Source organism: Pan troglodytes, chromosome 15 (assembly GCF_028858775.2).
Source record: "Pan troglodytes isolate AG18354 chromosome 15, NHGRI_mPanTro3-v2.0_pri, whole genome shotgun sequence".
Classification (NCBI taxonomy): Eukaryota; Metazoa; Chordata; class Mammalia; order Primates; family Hominidae; genus Pan; species Pan troglodytes.
In genome coordinates, this window is record NC_072413.2 from 21018101 (window position 1) to 21037757 (window position 19657).

Below are 19657 nucleotides of genomic sequence, written 5' to 3' on the forward strand. Positions count from 1 at the left end.
CAGTCTATGAGTTCTCAAATGTTTTAAGTGAAACACTTCTGGTAGAAAGAGCATGGGTTCTGAGGCCATCTCAGAGTCTTACACAGGGAATCACAGAGGTCTAGCTTCTTCCTCTCCACTAATCTGATCCTGGAGATTCACAGAAATCTCCATAGAAGACTGAGCCTCGCAGTCTAACTGCTTTGCCAGATGTACAGTAACAGTGGGCTTCCTCTAGAGGCACAAGGTGTCCTCACAAGCCCTACTAGCCAAAGAGTCTACATCTTGGGGCTTCGGGTCCATTCAAAGAAGCAGAGTCTTTGGCACATGCAAGACATCCTCAGTTTCTACAGCTCCCATTCCTGACCTGCAAATCCCCAACAACGCTCCGTTTACCTGAGCTCACCTTTCATCATCTGTTCTCATGGGATCTGGTTTTCCACTTTGGGAGGATTGTCCTTCTGCTTAGACTTAAAAATGTTATATGAAATTTCAAGGTTGAAAGAACTGAGAGACTGAATATAAAAGTGGACAACAGCCAGACCATATATAACAACAGAACACTGACTCAGAAACTCCAAAGGGACCCTCAAGGGAAGCCAAACCACAACCAAACCTCTGAAGCACTTGGCCCAGAACGGCCAAGACTTGTTCGTGACTGCCCACTTTCCTGTTTTCTGAAGCCCCCCTCCCCTTCCACACTTCTTTCAAACTCAAGACCAATCACAGAACGTCAAATATGCTTCCCAAACCAATCCCCTAAGATGTCCTGCTTCTAGTTTATCGGAGAACCTGCCCCATTAGTCACATAGGTTCTTTTCTATTTTCCCTAAGCATCGGCCGGTTTGAGAAATAAAGGGACAGAGTACAAAAGAGAGAAATTTTAAAGCTGGGCAGCCGGGGGAGACATCACATGTCAGTAGGTTCCGTGATGCCCCCCAAGCCACAAAAACCAGCAAGTTTTTATTAGGGACTTTCAAAAGGGGAGGGAGTGTACGAATAGGTGTGGGTCACAGAGGTCACGTACTTTACAAAGTAATAGAATATCACAAGGCAAAGGGAGGCAGGGCGAGATCACAGGACCACAGGACCAGGGCGAAATTAAAATTGCTAGTGAAGTTTCGGGCACCATTGTCATTGATAACATCTTATCAGGAGACAGGGTTTTGAGAGCAACCGGTCTGACCAAAATTTATTAGGTGGAAATTTCCTCTTCCTAATAAGCCTGGGAGCGCTATGGGAGACTGGAGTCTATTTGACCCCTACAGTCTACAGACCATAAAAGATGGGCGCGCCCAGGGGGGCCGTCTATAGGACTACACTCCCAGGCGCGTACTCTCTTTCCCAGGGGTGTTCCTTGCTGAGAAAAAGAATTCAGTGATATTTCTCCCATTTGCTTTTGAAAGAAGAGAAATATGGCTCTGTTCCCCCCGGCTCACCAGCGGTCAGAGTTTAAGGTTATCTCTCTTATTCCCTGAACAATTGCTGTTATCCTGTTCTTTTTCCAAGGTGCCCAGATTTCATATTTGTTCAAACACACATGCTCTACAATTTGTGCAGTTAACGCAATTATCACATGGTCCTGAGGTGACATACATCTTCCTCAGCTGACAGAATTAAGAGATTAAAGACAGGCATAGGAAATCACAAGGGTATGGATTGGGGAAGTGATAAGTGTCCATGAAATCTTCACAATCCACATTCTTCTGCCATGGCTTCAGCCGGTCCCTCCGTTTGGGGTCCCTGACTTCCTGCAACACTAGTTAGCTCACCTCCAGCTTCCCCATGCCAAAATCCTCCAGTCAGGGGATACTCGGGCCTTTCCCTTTTTTTCTACTATGAAGCTTTCCACTCCCCTGCCTGCCTTTGACTCTCTGCCAAATGCAAGTGATGGTGGCTGACTCCCCTGATATAGCTAGCTCTGAATAAGTGGCATCTGTGCTCATTTAAGTGGTCTTCATTTATGTCCACAGAACTCTGCAGCAGTTCCTTAGGTATGCATGTGTCCTTCTGACCAGTTCCACGCAGAGCATAGGGGTTAATTTAGCAAAGTGGATGCTGCAGCACTGGCGGCCAAGCAAGACAAGAAATTAAACCTCAGAGATTCTGATGACGTTGAAAAGCTGGTTTGCACTGAGCTGAACCACAGGCCCAGAGTGGGGCCAAGTAAGCATCCCAGACAGTGTTTGGGCACCAAGAATTCAGACTAGGAGTGCAGTTAAAAACAGATTCTTGGCTGGGCGCAGTGGCTCATGCCTCTAATCCCAGCGTTTTGGGAGGCCGATGTGGGCAGATCACGAGTTCAGGAGATCGAGACCATCCTGGCTAACACAGTGAAACCCCATCTCTACTAAAAATACAAAAATTAGCCAGGCATGGTGGCACACGCCTGTGGTCCCAGCTACTCAGGAGGCTGAGGCAGGAGAATCACTTGAACCCAGGAGGCGGAGGTTGCAGTGAGCTGAGATTGCACCACTGCACTCCATCCTGGGCGACAGAGCGAGACTCTGTCTCAAAACAAAAACAAAACAGATTCTTTCCAGGTGTATGGAGCCAGAAAAGGGGAGAAGCTATGCCTTGTGGAGAGATAATGAACTTTGTAGTCAAGCTGCTTTTTGGTCACAAGAATCTAAGACCTTCTCAAGATAGCTCAATAAAAAGGGATTTGATTTACAGGTACAGGCAAAACACATCAAATCCAGGAATAGGAATCAAAACTCTACCAGCTCCAGGCCTAGGAAGTCATGAGAGAAGAGGGCTCTTTGTGTTGTGCGTTTGTGTTGTGAGTGGGCTATCATCTGTCTCTTCTCTGTTTTTCTCTATACATCAACTGCATTCTCTCTGAGGGGCAGACTTGTTTCCTCTAATTATTCATCAGCTTGCACCTGGCACCCAAAGTGGCCACTCCAGCCACCAAGCCTATTTCTGCTTCCAGGGGAAGCATTGCACTTGTGTGGAATAATCTCTGTGTTTTTCGCTTCGATTTCTCAAAAAAGTGGTATCTGTTTGCACAGCTCCTCCGGTCCAGCCAAGCCACACAGGTCATAGGTCACTGGCGAGTCTCTTAGGTGTGCAAGTGTCCCTGCAGGTGATGGGTTATGCCTTCAGTCAGATTATCCATCCATGGATCAATCATAAGTGGCTAGGGGAACAGGGCCATGTCTTACATAAGGACATGAGCATATTGGATATTATGAACATGTTCTATTACAGAAAGCAATATTATTAAATAACACAGATGACATGCACCCAACACAATCATTGCAAATGCCCGAAAAAAAAAATGGATTACAGGATATGATAGTGGATTAGAGAATAATGAAGGTTATTTCTAAAAAGATCCTGCAGAGGATGGAAAGAAAGAGGGTTCGTGCAGAGAAGTTCAGGAAGGACTTCGTGTCAAGCCGATAGAACAGTTGTGTTCGGGATCCATAAAGAAATGGGGCCAAACATGTTAGGACTTTAGGAGGAAATAGGCTGCATGGCCCTTCCATTCTTACAATATTCAGTGTGGATGGGGCTTAGAGATCATCAAGTCCAGCCCTGTTGCACTTCAGCTGAGAGTACTGAGAGTCAGAATGGCTGGTGACACAGCTGCGGTCACAGATTAAAGTGAAAACCAAGGCCAGAGTTCAAGTCTCTGTCTCCGCAGTCAGTCTTTCCACTATAGACTATTCAGAATTCCTTAGCCAGCTCACTCTTTCACTAAGGCAGCTCCTCTCTTTCTAACACTGGAGCTTTACAGAATAGACACATGGTGGAGAAGAGCAAGCCCTTCCTTGGCGGTCTTTGTTGGAGGATAATCTGCTTCTCAGCACTGCCCTCATCCTCTTTTCGAAAACTCCTCGAACCCTGACCCACACATCCCTGAGGACTCCCTGCACTGTGTCATTCCTCAGAGTATATATAAAGGGGTTGAGGAATGGAGTCACCACACTGCTCAGAACCGAAGGGATCTTGTTGATCTCCAGATATTCTTTCTGGGAGGGAGTCACATAGATAAACACAGTGAGGCCACTAGAAATGATGACTATGGTCAGGTGGGAAGCACAGGTATTAAAGGCCTTCTTCCTTCCACTTGCAGAAGGAATGCGCACTATGGTCAAGATGATGTACGTATAGGAATAGGCCACGAGGACTATGCAGCAGAGGATGACCATGGAAGAAAGCATAAAATCCATCAGCTCGATGGCAGTGGTGTCTGCACAGGCCAGGGCCAGCAAGGGTCCACTGTCACAGAAGAAGTGGTTAATGATATTGGAGCCACAGAAGGGCAGCTGGGAGATGAGGATGGTTGGAAAGAGCACAGACAGGAAGCCTCCCACCCAAGAGAACACAACGGTCCCAATGCAGACAGAAGGTCTCATGATGGTGGTGTACCGCAGGGGGCAGCAGATGGCGGCATAGCGGTCATAGGACATGACCGTCAGCAGGAGGAACTCAACTGTGCCCAAGAAAAAGTAGAAATAGCACTGGGTGATACATCCGGCAAAGGAGATGGTTTTATCCCTAGATCCTAAGTTGGCCAACACTTTTGGAGAGATGACTGAGGTAAAGAGGATGTCCAGGATAGAGAGGTTGCACAAGAAGAAGTACATGGGGGTGTGGAGGCGGGAGCAGGACAGCACAGTGCAGATGATGAGCAGGTTCCCCAGAAGAGTCAGCAGGAACGTGGGCAGCAGGAGCACCAGGAGCAGCAGCTCCACCTCCCTGCTCAGGGAAAACCCCAGCAGAACAAACTCAGTCACCGCTGCAGTCCAGTTACCCATGGGCCTGGTGGGCCTGGCTCAATTCTTCTAACAGAACAAAGGGAGATAACACTTAAGAGAGTGTTCAGTGGATGAAACCCCATGGCTGCTCACTAGAAAAATATGAACATAGAACATGATGACTGCCAGCTAGACGTGTAATGCAAGTTTAGCTTGGCTTTCAATTATTTGCCTATCAAAATGGACAAGGTTTTTGAAAATAATAATGTACACTGTAAGCAAGGGTGTCCTGAGACCTACGCTGTCATACAGTTCATATGAACTTTCTAAAAGATAATTTAGCGATGTGTATCAAAAACCTTAAAATTAAGCAAATTCTTAGATTCGGAAATTGTACTTCCATCCTGAGGAAGTTGTCACGGATATGTTAAAAAGATTTTGCCACAAGAATATTCACCACAGAATTTTTTACAATAATGAAAATTTGGCAACAACTTTAATATCCAGAAATGGGAGATGAAATAAACAAATTATGGTACCTTTAAGAAATAACACATTATGTAGCCATTAAAAATTATATTTTACAGTAACATATAAATGACAAAACATTCAAAATGTATTATTAAGTTTTAAAGCGTTATTTTAAGCATTATTTAAGTATTTATTATTATTAGGTTTTAAAAGTGTTTTTAAAGCAAGTTACAAACTTGTAATGACATTGTGATGCCATTTTGGGGGACAGATGTAAATTAGCAAAGGTCCTAGAGTAGCCAAGAAGACATTGCTGAAGAAGAAAGTCAGGGAAGGGGCTTGCATTGGCAGATATTGAGACTTATAAAATTGGAATGATTAAGGCAAGATGGCATTGGCACAAATATACATAAAAATGACCAATGGAACAAAATACAGAGCCAAGAAACAGACCCACACAGATGTGGAACAGTGATATGTGTCAGAAGTGAAAGAAGCTGGTACTGCTGCTTGTCCATAGGGGAAAAAGTAAAATTGATTCCCAATCTCATATCAGACACTAACATCCACTCCAGATGGACAAAAAACTTTTGTGTAAAGATCAAAACTTTTAGAAGAAAAGATAGAAGAATGTTGTTTTTGGCCTCAGAGTAGGAAAGAACCTACTAAATAAGACCCCAAAAAAGTGCTAAACAGAAAAGAAAATATTAATAAATTAAGCTACATTAAAATGAATAATTTCTATTTATTAAAAGATCCTTCAAATAAAGTTAAAGGCAAATCACAAACAGGAAGAACATATTTATGCCACAGATAATGGACAAACTTTAGTACTCATGTAATTAACATTTTGATTCATACAAAGCAGTAAGAAATAGATAAGCAATCCAATAGAAAGATGGGCCAAACATGCTACCTGAACTCCATTAAAGAGGAAAAATAAATGTACAAAAAGATGCTTGATCTCATTAGTAATTAAGGAAATATAAATTAAGACACTAGCAAGATACCATTTTATACCCACTATATTGTCAAGAAGCAAAAATATGACAATAACAAGTGTTGACGAGGATGTGGAGAGTTAAAAAATTTACACTGCTGGTGGGAGCGTAAATTTATATAATTGCTTTGGAAAATAATTTGTCATGACCTTGTAAAGATGAACATTCACATACTCTGTGACCCAATAATTCTACTCCTAGGTAGAGAAACTTGCACATATGCCCCAGGAGACAAACAAGAATATGTATAGGGAAGGGGGAGAGGGGGAGGGAGGGAAAAGAGAGAGGGAGGGAGGGAAGGAAGCAAGCAAGGAAGGAAGGAAGGAAGGAAAGGGGGAAGGGAGGGGAGGAGAGGGGAGGAGAGGAGAGGAGGGTAGAGGGGGTGGGAGGAAAGGAGGAAGGAAGGGGAAAAAAGAGAAGGAGGGAACAATGTCCAAAGACAGGAGAATAAATCATGATATGCTCACAGAGTTGAATATTATACAATAAAGAAATGAATAAACTGCAGCTCAACCAACAGTGAGAATGAATTTTTTTTTTTTTTTTTTTGGAGACAAAGTCTTACTCTGTCACCCAGGCTGGAGTGCAGTAGTGGTAGCATACAGCCCACTTCAGACTCAGCCTCCCTGGATCAAGTGATCCTCCCACCTCAGCCTCCCAAGAATCTGGGATCACAGGTGCATGCCACCATGCCCAGCTATTAGGTTGTTGCAAAAGTAATTGCGGTTTTGCCATTACTTTTCACAGCTATGGGATCTCACTATGTTGCCCAGGCTGGTCTCAAACTCCTGGGCTCAAGCGATTCTCCTGCCTCTACTTCCCAAAGTGTTGGGATCATAGGCATGAGCCACCACACCCGGCCTCTTCTTGATATTTTCAGTATTTTTTTTTTACAATGAACAAGTATTCCTTTTATATAAAAGAAGTTAAGCTGGGCATGGTGGCTAACACGTGTAATCCCAGCACTATGGAAGGCCGAGATGGGAGGATGACTCAAGGTCAGGAGTTTGAGACTAGCCTGGGCAACATGGTGAAACTCTACCTCTATGAAAAATACAAAAATTAGCCAGGCATGGTGCCATGCAGCTGTTGTCCCAGCTACTTGTGAAGCGAAGGTGGGAGAATCACCTGAGCCCAGGAGCTTCAGTGAGCCATGATCACACAGCACTGCACTCCAGCCTAGGTGACAGAGTGAGACTCTGAAGAAAGAAAGAGAGAGAAAGAGAAAGAGAGACAGAGAGAGAAAGATGAAAGAAAGAAGGAAAGAAAATTATTCTAAAAGGATATATATATATACATAGTTGGATTGAAAATGTATATTAGCAAACACATATTGAGTGCCAACTATGTTGTGGGGCCTGCGATTGATGAAAGTTTGCAGAGATGGTAAAAAAATTGCATGCCCTCGCACAGCTTTCAGTCTAAAAGAGATGCGAAGAAACCTGATTTCAGAAAAATCACAGAAACAGAGGAAAAATTAAGGGACGGCAAAGTTTTTTCATGGATATTTGTCCTGGGCCATTAGTCTGGAAAGCAAACCAACTACCAGGAAAACTGATAGATTCCAGGGACAAGGTCAAATAGGGCTTCTATACCTAGGAGGGACTCTGGATAGCAGAGGCCACGCAATTACCAGTGACGAAGAAGAATACGGATTGGACTAGGAAAAACAAGAATAATCTAGTAAAGGAAGAGGACCGCAGAAATCCCGAGGACTGAGTTGACCTCTGCCCATCTAAGCTGAGTCAGAACATCAGCCACTCCTGCACAGAACCTGTCCTCACGACCTGCCCTACCTTCCTGTAGCCTTGGCACATGGACGGTCTCTCCAGACAACTCACCACATTTGCATTGCCAAGGATCTTTTCTTTCTTAACAGCTTTATTGATATATAACTCAAGTACCATACATTCCACCCATTTAAAGTATACAATTCAATAGCTTTTAGTGTATTCACAAAACTGTGTGTCCATCACCACAATCAACTTAAGAATATATATATTTTTTTGAGATGGAGTCTCGCTCTGTCACCCAGGCTGGAGTGCAGTGGCACGAGCTCAGCTCACTGCAACCTCCACCTCCAGGGTTCAAGCGATTCTCCTGCCTCAGCCTCCTGAGTAAGCTGGGATTACAGGCGTGTGCCACCATGCCCAGCTAATTTTTGTATTTGTAGTAGAGATGAGGTTTCACTGTGTTGGTCAGGCTGGTCTCCAGCTCCTGACCTCGTGATCTTCCCGCCTTGACCTCCCAAAGTGCTGGGATTACAGGGACGAGCCACCATGCCCGGCAGATTTAAGGATATTTTAATGATCCCTCCTCCATTCCCTGGAAACTATTTTTCTACTTTCTGACTATGGATTTGCCTATTCTGGACATTTCATATAAATGAATCATACCATATGTGGTCCTTTGTGTCTAGCTTCTTTCACTTACTATAATATTTTCTATATTTTTATTTTTAAATTTTTTTTAGAGACAGGGTCCTGCTCTGTCAGTGAGGCTGGAGTGCAGTGGCATGAAGATAGCTCACTGCAGCCCCAAACTCCTGGGCTCAAGTGATCCTCCTGCCTCAGCCTCCCAAGTAGCTAGGACTACAGGTGCACACCATCACACCTGGATAATTTTTTTTTTTTTTTTTGAGATGGAGTTTTACTCTTGTCACCCAGGCTGGAGTGCAATGGTGCAATCTCTGGTCACTGCAACCTCTGCCTCCCCGGTTCAAGCAATTCTCCAGCCTCAGCCTCCCAAGTAGCTGGGATTACAGGCGTCTGCCACCACGCTCAGCAGATTTTTGTATTTTTAGTAGAGACAGGGTTTCCCCATGTTGGCCAGGCTGGTCTCGAACTCCTGACTTCAAGTGATCCATCCACCTCGGCCTCCCAAAGTGCTGGGATTACAGGCGTGAGCCACCGTGCCTAGCCTAATTTTTTTTTTAATTAGAAAATAATTTTACTTTTTTTATTTTTTGAGACAGGGTCTCACTCTGTCACCCAGGCTGGAGTGCAGTGGTGCAATCATAACTCACTACATCCTCGACCTCCCAGGCTCAAGTGATTCTCCCACCTCAGACTCCCAAGTAACTGGGACTACAGGCACACACCACCATGCCCGGCCAATTTTTGTATTTTTTGTAGTGATAGGGGTTTTGCCATATTGCCCAGGCTGGTCTCGAACTCCTGGGCTCAAGCGATCTTCCTGTCTTAGCATCCCAAAGTGCTGAGATTACAGGTGTAGGCCACTTACTATAATATTTTTAAAGGTTCATCTATGTTATAGCATGGATCATTGCCAAGGATCTTAAAGAACCAATGTAGCAGGAGGAAAGGCCACAGCCCCAAGAAGAAGCCCTGACCCCTGGCATGGTAGAAACACACACACACACACACACACAGAAAGACAGCAGTTACTAAATGTAGATATATGCACAGTCTGTAAAATCTAGAAGAGAAGTATGGAGGATGAATTTGGACTTGGTCACCAAATCTGGAAATGGTAAGATGAGGGATCAAGACTTAATTCATTTAACTCTCAAAATACATCTTTGCATAAGGTGCCACTGCACCCACTGGAAAATCATTTCCTCACATCAGAAATATTAAGAAGCTTAATGAAGGCAAAGATACACACCTGAGATTATAACAGGAACTGCTGCTCCCAGCCAGCCCCCAAATGCCAAACGATTGGTCTGCACTCACCTCGGCTAGGGTTGCCTTATGCCACCTCCACGGCTCAGTCTGTTCACCTGGGATTTGCTGCCACCTAGGATCTTCCACGGTAATTATCTTGACCAAAAAGCCACAGTGCATTCCACATGAGAGCCGCAGTGTTTGACAGGTGAAATGAGCCCTTCCCAACTCATGTGGATTGTTGCCCTAGCTGTGACCTCTTGTCGGACGAGCATGCACTCGTGTTGTAGACAGCTGGAAGGTACATGTTGGATGTTTTACACTGCTGAGGAAGTTACAAGGTATGACATCCATTCCAGCATAGAGAGGTCTACAAATCCTCCGGCCCTAATCCTGAGTGTGTAAGGAAGTCACCTTCGGTTAAGCATTGACCAGCTGCACCTCCCACACTGTCTACACAATCTGATCCAGTTGGGGAGAGAAAAGGGGCACTATCCACTAAGCTCCTGGATGGTGCTTTATTCTCCTCTCCTGCTACCATCTTTCCTGCACCCTCTCCAGTCTTCTGCTCAGCCCAGTCTTCTGGTTGCTTCTTGATTCCAGAGAAAATGGGAAAAGAAACACTGTGTTACCTGATGGACAACAGCCATCAACCTGCTTCTTCCTCTGTCCCCTCAACCCAGCATGCACTACCACCACCACCATCCCCATCATATTTTTTTCAGAGACTGGCAGGCCAAGCGTCCCAAGGACTAAACTTCCTCTAGGGTTACTGCAGGATAGTCAAATCCTGTTGAGGGGTAGCCGGTGCATGAGAAAACTCTGGACTTGAAGCCAAGAGTCTGGGTTCAAGTCCCACCTGTGCCTTTTACCATTCTTGAGACTGGAAAAATTGCCTCCATTTTCATACTATCTGCAAATGAATCCTCATGTGACAAACAGCGGTAATGCTCTTTTCCTCATCTTCCTCATGAGGTTGAGAAGCACAAAACGGAAAATAAGATAACTCATATGATAGATCATTGCCAAGGATCGTGAAGAACAAATGTATGATAATTCATATGATGTGTGAAATCATAAAACACCATATTGCTTTATTTTCTAGAACCCCTCCTATTCTGCAATACTGGAAAAGAACAAACCTTATCTTCCCTGTCCCTACTGAGATATTGATCATCCCACCCTAGAGGGAAGAATACTGTCCCTTCTGGCTCTGGAATACATCTCATCAGGACCATGCTTCTGCCTTAATCAACTATTCTCTCCTTGGACAGCATATCTGGTTGGCTACAAAGTGTGAAGACAAAGGGAAGATGCTTCTCTACATGGGAATTTCGGTTGCCCAGGATTCCTGGAAATGAAGAAACTACTTCCTGTCCTCCACCATCTGCACTCTATAGAGGAGTCAGTAAGCTGGAAGGGATTCAGCGGGAGGATTCAGAAATACTCACATTTGCCTAAATAAGGTAGAGGGGGCTGGCCCCCAGCATATCCTGCCCACACAGCTGCCCCAGGCTTCCGTGCTGGGCGCTGAGGCTTGCGTTGCTGCAAACAGACTCTGCACTGTCAGGGCTGAAGGGGGCATACTCTAGAAGGGTCCCATGTTTGGACCCCACTTGGGAGGGTTGGGGTGGGATTGGCTCAGGTGAGAGCATGCACTTTCTGAGAAACATCCAAACATGGGGCACTCCTCAGGGGCACATTACGAAGCTGTCCCTGAACACCAAGCCTGAGTCTGATGCCCCTGAGGCCCACTTAGGAAAGGATGCAAACCTAAACATCTACACTAACAAGAACTGGGAACAGAACACTAGCCAAGATCAACACCCCCAGGCCTATCTCAGAGAGCCTCACAGCATACAGTCCTCCATCCACCCCCTCTCCAGCCCCACTGTGACAGTTCCATCCATCCCTACCACTCCATTTACCCAGGACCCTCCTCTTCAACATCCTAATACACTGTGATCAATATGCCAAAGCTTCAGTAACCTTGCACTATGTGAAACAAAAGGTCCCACACTGCATAGCCTGGCACTCAAGACCCCCTAATCCCAGTCTCCCTTGAATTACCGCCCAGACTCAGCTCCTGTCTTACACATCACCTTGTGCATCTTTTACTTCGGTTGAGCCACTCTATTCACTGTGCCCCACGCTGGCCCTCACTTTCTTACTGCACACTCGGGCCCCAAGTGTCCTACCATTGGGACCATCTTCTCCACCGCCTAGTCTCTAGGCCCTACTCTTGTCCCTTTTCCTAGCCTAAGCTAGGTTCTCCCTCTTTAGATATCCTTTTCTTGCACTTGGAATCAGGAATCCACAGTGTAGAACTGGAGTGTTTTTAACCTTTTTTAATTTAAATATAACACATGTACAGAAAAGTATACAAATCATAAGCTCAATGAATTATCAATAAAGTGAACACATTCATGTAACCACCACCCTGGTGAAGAAATAGAATGGTACTAGCACCCCAGAAATCCTTCTCAAGCTCCCTCCCCACATCCCAGCTGTAACCATTATCTTGATTTCTAACACCATGGATTAGTTTTGCCTGTTTTGGAAATTCATATAAATGAAATCATCTAATAGGTCTTTTTTTGTGTCTGACATCTTTTTCTCAACCTTATAGTTTTGAAATTCAATCATGTTGTGGTGTGTGACTCATTTTTATTGCCATATATTTCATCATTTCATTTGTGGTTATTTAGCCTCTGGGCAGATTTTTAAGTTCCTTGGGAACAGGGATTTTTTTCATAAAATTATTTTTGAATCCCCATAATGCCTAACTGGAAAAGCAAAAGTTGCTCAGTATATATGAATTTTAGTCCAAAAAGCTTCTAATTTCAATGTCACATCATATACCCCCATGAACAGGCAATAGTATCTAACAATTTCAGCAATTTCTTTTTCTCACATCTCATACCCAATTCATTAGCAAATCCCACTGGCTCTATCTTTATATATATGTCAAATCCAACCACTTATCACCATCCCCATTACCCTAGTTCAAGTCACAAACATTGCAGAAGAACAGATAATGAAGTAAAAAGAGAGTGTTGCAAAATAGTATAAATGACATCATCCTTTTTTTTTTTTTTTTTGAGACAGAGTTTAATTCTTGTTGCCTAGGCTGGAGTGCAATGGCATGATCACGGCTCACCGCAGGCTCTGCCACCTGGGTTCAAGTGATTCTTCTGCCTCAGCCTCCCGAGTAGTGGAATTACGGGCATGTGCCACCATGCCTGACTAATTTTGTATTTTTAGTAGAGACAGGGTTCTCCATCTCTGGAGAACTGGTCTCGAACTCCCAACCTCAGATAATGCACCCACCTTGGCCTCCCAAAGTGCTGGGATTACAGGTGTGAGCCACCGCGCCCAGCCTCTCTTTTTTTTGAGACCAAGTGTCGTTCTGTCACCCAGGCTGGAGTGCAGTGGTGCCATCTCAGCTCACTGCAACCTCTGCCTCCCAGGGTCAAGTGATTCTCATGCATCAGACTCTTGAGTTGCTGGGAGCACAGGCATGCACCACCATGCCCAGCTAATTTTTGTATTTTTAGTAGAGAGGAGGCTTAGCCATTTGGCCAGGCTGGTCTCAAACTCCTGACCTCAAGTGATCCACCCGCCTCTGCCTCCCAAAGTGCTGGGATTATAGGTGTGAGCCACCACACCCAGCTGATTCCATTTTTTAAAGACATATATTAATGCATAGATAAAAGAATATGAGTATATTAACTAAAATATTAATTGTGGTTATTTCTGCATGCCGGGATCTATTCTTTCTTTCTTTTTTTTTTTTTTTTTTTTTTTTGAGACAGAGTCTTGCTCTTTCGCCCAGGCTGGAGTGCAGTGGCGCGATCTCGGCTCACTGCAAGCTCCGCCTCCCAGGTTCACGCCATTCTCCTGCCTCAGCCTCCCGAGTAGCTGGGACTACAGGCACCCGCCACCACCCCCGGCTAATTTTTTGTATTTTTAGTAGAGACGTGGTTTCACCGTGTTAGCCAGGATGGTCTTGATCTCCTGACCTCGTGATCTGCCCACCTCAGCCTCCCAAAGTGCTGGGATTACAGGCGTGAGCCACCGCGCCCAGCCTATTCTTTCTTATTTTTATATTATTGTGGTAGATAGGTCAATCATTGTGTTCCCCACCAAGAGCCCTAACTGCAGCGTTCCTACATATTAGTTGGCCACTCATCCGATTGGGTCACAGGTAGGCAAACAACCCAGGAGAAACTAAGCCAAAGGTGGGGATAAATGCAGCAGATTTCCTCAAGAAATTGAACCAAGAGGCACAGAAACTATGGTAGACACCTGTTGTTTTAAACATTCTTTCTTATTTTCTTCTATTAACCACTACCTCATTCCCTTTTGGGAAGCAGCTCCTTCCCCATTACACAAACCATGTGATTCTAATGGGACTATATAATATCACAATATAAAGCCAAAGTTCATGAAAGGGAACACGATCTATTATAATATCCATCACCCAACCACAGTGACTGATCCAAAGAGTGACCATCCAACCCAAGGCAGGCCAGGAATCCCTCCTTTAGAATCCATATGCTGGAGCAGAGTTAGGAAGAGCTCTCTCCTCTGGGCTCAAAAGCTGTGATGATGTAACCCTGAGCTGCCAGTAGACACACCCAGCCTCACCCTTCCACTGTTGCACGGAGAGAGCCTTTCTGCTGTCTGGATTCATGAGGACAACACACCAATGGAAATGCAACTAAGAGACAGAGATAGAATTTGGACACTGTTGTGTATGACTGGATCAGTCATGCCTGAGGCCTGCCAACAATATCCTTTCTGATTGTACAAGCCAAAAAATCCTCCGTTTTTCTTAAGTTCATTTGAATTATGGTCTTCTGCAGTCAAAAGAACTCTAACAAACACAGAGACTAATTAGTAAGACGCTGGTGGGTACTTTTCTGAAAAGTTGTGTAGAGTTGGGGCTGGAGTAGGTGCCATAGCAAACCAAAGTGATTCCTAAGCTGAAGTCATAGGGGAGCAAATAAACCACCAGTGATAGTAGAGACCTTGTTTCAAAGAGAAGTGTAACAGTAGCTTAGACTCAGAGACAAGTAATGACTGAGGGAACACGGGCCCACCGGAAAGGATGGTGGCAGCCTGAGCTGCTGACTTTCTTGTTCCAATCCCTGTGTGCCTTGTTCCTACTCTTGGATGCCCATGAGAGACTGCCTGATGTATTCTTTCTACAATCTTACACATACACACACACACTCACATACACACAAGACTTTAGTCAACTAGCTTGAGTAAGCCTCTGTTTTTTAAATTCAAAGTATCAATGAGTAAGAAAATAGTGTTCATACATCACATTTCTAATCAGAAAGTTATTTTTAAGATCCAAACAAACTTTTGCTCTACAGAAATTTATTTAACATAAATGACATTTATAAATTTATAGATTAAGGCAAAAATTCACTTTAAAGGTCAATGACCTTTGGACAATTTCTGTACAAGGACAATACTTCCAGAGAGTTTAAGGCTGTCAACCTTATTCTGCTTTAACTCCAGCCACTCCCATGTCTGCCTTCCCTTACTTGAGCATGGTAATGAGTCTGGCAACTGGCTAATTATAATAGGCGACAAGGATGACTATTTTTTAGGCCCAACCAACAATTTTATGATGTACTAGCAACTCTCATGAGGATGTCATTCATAAGTTGGGTTTTTTTTAAGTACTAGTTCCACTATATAATTGATGTTTTATATTAGCCATCTCCCCCTCCCCACAATTGTATATGATCATAGGAATAGAATTTTGAAGATGGAAGGACCCTAGTTCTATAACCTCCTCATGTCACAGAAGGGTGTTAAGTCTAACACGGGTCAAATGAATCACCCAAGGTAACAAAACTTTGAAGGCAAAAACTCCAGCTTTCTTGACCAGAGCAGTATAGAGAAGAAAATCAATGAAAGCTAGTGGTACAGGCAGAGGATTCATGGAAGATGTGAGATTAAAATCAAGCCTTAGCCTTTCAATAGAGGGCAATGAGTACCACCAGACTATGAGTAGAAAGAGCCAGGTATTGGGTCAGGCTATGCCTTATCCATTTATATGACTCCCTGAAGGTAGAAACTAGGTTTTATTCATTGTGGTATTCCCTACGCCCAATATCATAACAAAGACATGAGAGAAACTCAATAAAAAAGTGAATAAGGAGTGGGTAAGTAAGCAAATAGATAGGAAACCTAATACTCTGGAGAAGTCTATGTAGAAAAGGAAAAAAAGGGCCGGGTGCTGTGGTTCATGCCTGTTATCCCAGCTACTGAGGAGACTGTGCCCGGAGGATCCCTTGAGCCCAGGAGTTTGAGACCAGCCTGGGCAACATAGTGAGCCCTCATCTCAGAAAATGGGAATAGAGCCTCGGTGAAAGCCTTCAGTTAAAAGGCAGGAGAAGGAGTCACCACTGGGAACAAGAGAAAGAGTAGTGAGAAAGCAAACCAACAGAAAGCCAGTGGTACAGGATTAGCAAGCAGGGGAGGAGAAATCCAAGTCGTAGGTATGTCAGCAGTGCCAAAAACTAGGAAAAGGTTATGAAACATGAGAGTGAAGGAAAAGTCATTGGATAAAAAATTTTTAAGGCTAAGTGTCTATTGCTAAGCAAGACTAGCAGCATATTTTGACTAGGCAAGAACTGGGGTTCCAGTGTGGCTGAGAAGAGCAGAAAACATCCATCCCCAGCCTCACACTACTGGCATGCTTCCTGAACCCACCCCTCAGAATATCTGCTTACATTAGTGCCTCTATTTCCACAGCAAATAGAGATAAGAAGAGTCCCTTTATATCTATTTGCATATATCAAATTATGCTAAAAATCAGGATTCTCCCAGGGGTAAAAATGGACTGGAAAAAAAAAGGACTGGAACTTTGATCCTCAGATTTTTATAATAGGTCTGATGTATGCAAGTGCCTGTAGTCTGAGGTTAGGTTACAGGAAAGGATTATGGAGCCCCTAAGAAGGAACTCACCACAAGGGAAAAAGGACTCTGAACTGGTGAGCTGTGTTCAGACACAGTTCCTTAAGTAGATTGTATGTCCGCCATCCTGGCAGTGTAAAGAATCAGTGAGCATGTGGGTATATAATATTGATGGATCTCTTCCATGAATGTCTCTAATACTTTGAAGACACAGTTCATTTTACTCTAAGGTCCCATACCTGTCGGAACTCACAGCACAGTTAACAGCAGGTCTGTGGTTTCTAGAAGTGGCGATGGCAACAATGGCCCCTGGCTCCTTCACTGGTGGTGGCAGAGACCCTTGAGGTGACCGAGACCACCTGTTGTGGTGACTTAGCCCACAACATCCATCAAGCACCCTCCTGGAACACGGTAGACCAAAGATGCTCAGTAAAAGCAGCACAGCTGAATGACTGAATTCAGAGAGGCATTTAGGAGCAATTGGTATCAAAGTCACTGCAAATATTGAGTAGCAATGCAAGAACCTTCCAAGTGTCATTCCTCATCTCTTCCCTGTGAGAAAAGAAAAATAGCTGAAGGCAGCCTGAGCTCTGTGAGGCATGCAAAATTTATCAGGCCCAGGGACACATGAGTGTGGGACCTCGGTCACGCCCACTGTCCCCCACCATCCCCATGACCAGGGGCAAGTGTTTAAAGGTGTTTTGGTCTCGACTAGCTGCCTTGCCTATTATCTTCATGTTCCTGGCATTTGTGATACAAAGCACAATGCATAGCTAATTAATAGCTTATGTTATTTTGATGCAACTTCTTGGCAAACAACTTAGGAACTGCCTCTTTAAAAACTCACATGTAACTGCTGCTAACTAATCTCAGCACATAGTCAGAGCAAACTGAATCTATGCACCCAAATTGTAGTCCTCAAATCTGGCCCAAGTAAACTCCCTACTTTTATTAATTTTGTCTCAGTTTTTGTCCTTTAGGTTGACACCTGTGTCCTGGATCTCAGTTCACTAGATTAGGTCAGGACCAGTGGGTTAGGAGAGTGAAGGTTCACATTCCATCAGCCCTGGTCCTAAATGTCAAGAAGAATAGTGCCGGGCTGGGCGCAGTGGCTCATGCCTGTAATCCCAGCACTTTGGGAGGCCAAGGAGGGTGGATCACTTGAGGTCAGAAGTTCAAGACCAGCCTGGCCAACAAGGTGAAACTCCGTCTCTACTAAAAACACAAAAATTAGCCAGGCATGGTGGTGGGTGCCTGTAATCCCAGCTACTCAGGAGGCTGATGCAGGAGAATCGCTTGAACCCGGGAGGCGGAGGTTGCAGTGAGCCGATATCGTGTCATTGTTCTCCAGCCTGGGCAACAACAGCGAAATGTCATCTCAAAAAAAAATTTTTTTTAATTGAAAAGAAAAAGAAAAATAGTGCCAGGGATGCAAGTACTGCCAGCCTCAAAGCACCTCGAGGCACTGATGCCACTGGCATTTGCACACCTCAGCCTGGATTCTGCAGCGGCTGACAGGCACGTCTGCATCTTATCACTTAATAAACATTCATTGACACCTCCTATATCTTAGGCACTTTTGGTAGATGCTGGAACACATTAGAGAACAAATCCAGTCCTTCCCCTCCAGGTATTTATAGTCTAGAGCAGAAGCTTCAGAGTGTTCTAGCTTCAGAATTGTTCTTCAATTATACAAAAAAGGCTGGGCACGGTGGCTCATGCCTGTAATGGGAGGCCAAGGCGGGCGGATCACCTGAGGTCGGGAGTTTGAGACCAGCCTGACCAACATGGAGAAACCGCATGTCTACTAAAAATACAAAATTAGCCCAGCTTGGTGGCACACGCCTGTAATCCCAGCTACTCGGGAGGCTGAGGCAGGAGAATCGCTTGAACCAGGGAGGTGGAGGTTGCAGTGAGCTGAGGTCACGCCATTGCACTCCAGCCTGGGCAAGAAGAGCAAAACTCCATCTAAATAAATAAGTAAATGAATAAATAAAATTATACAAAAAATTGTGTGTTTATATAGATTGAGAGGGAGGTGAGAACAGTCAAATTCTCAAATGGCTTTTTGACCCAGAAAAGGTTAAGAGCCTCCTAGTTGGGACCATCCATATCCCTCATTTCTAAATTCTTAGCAACTACCCCAGCACTTACTGACAGCACCTCTTGGGCATCTCTAACCTTTTGCAGTGTTCACAGTGCCTTCCTCACCAGCTCGTGGCAGACTCCTGGTGGAAGAGGAGGGAAGCACACCTCATTGTTGACATTGCCTCCTAGTTCCTGGGGAGCTCCATTCCAGGAAGGAATTTAACCAGGGAGTGGCTGTCCCTCTCTTTTGGATAACTTTGGGCTTATCCAGCGGACAAACCACTGCCTATTCCCTGACAGGCAGACTGACTGGGGGACATTTTTTCCCTGCCAAAGTACTGCTTGCTTCCCAAGACTTCTCCAGACTAAACATCCATTGACTGAGATGAAATATTACACTTTTCTTTTCCAAAGGGTCAAAGGGATCTCAGCAAGGTTCAGACTAAGGAAAAGAGGGTTGATTTGTGAATACACTGGGAAGAGCATTTTGGTCTAATGGTCTTATTTCTCATCCAAATTAATAACATGTCACTCTTGAGAACATTTTTGTTAATGACGCCTCAAAACACAACCCACCCAGCCCCAGACTGTGAGCCTTCAAAGACAAAGACAGGTCCCCGGCCTTCCCTTGGATGGCACTACCGTTCTCTTCCCAGATGTTTTACGAGCCCTGCTAATTTTTGTAAGATGTAATAAAATATATTTAAGGGAGAAAAAATGTACTAGACTGTTTTAATGAGCTTGAGCATCTATAGTTTTGAAAATGTAATGTCAAGAAGCCAGGGAAAGTTGTTTTTTAAATTACCAGCAATTTTCTGATTCCACTTTTGGAGGAGACTTT

At 44.4% G+C, this 19657-nt stretch overlaps 1 protein-coding gene across 1 annotated transcript; it reads right to left on the reverse strand.

Annotated features, from left to right (window-relative positions):
- Nucleotides 1–856: 856 nt before the first annotated feature.
- On the reverse strand, nucleotides 857–10111 carry OR6J1 (olfactory receptor family 6 subfamily J member 1). The gene is made up of 2 exons (XM_001149048.6): nucleotides 9856–10111; nucleotides 857–4775 (listed from the first exon to the last, which is right to left on the reverse strand). Exon 2 carries the CDS (start codon nucleotides 4746–4748, stop codon nucleotides 3705–3707), a length of 1044 nt encoding a protein of 347 aa, XP_001149048.5. The 5' UTR covers nucleotides 4749–4775; nucleotides 9856–10111; the 3' UTR covers nucleotides 857–3704.
- Between the last annotated feature and the right edge of the window lie 9546 nt (nucleotides 10112–19657).

Coding starts and splice junctions, on each gene's coding strand:
- OR6J1 (XM_001149048.6), bottom strand. CDS start 4,748: ATGGGTAACTGGACTGCAGCGGTGACTGAGTTTGTTCTGCTGGGGTTT.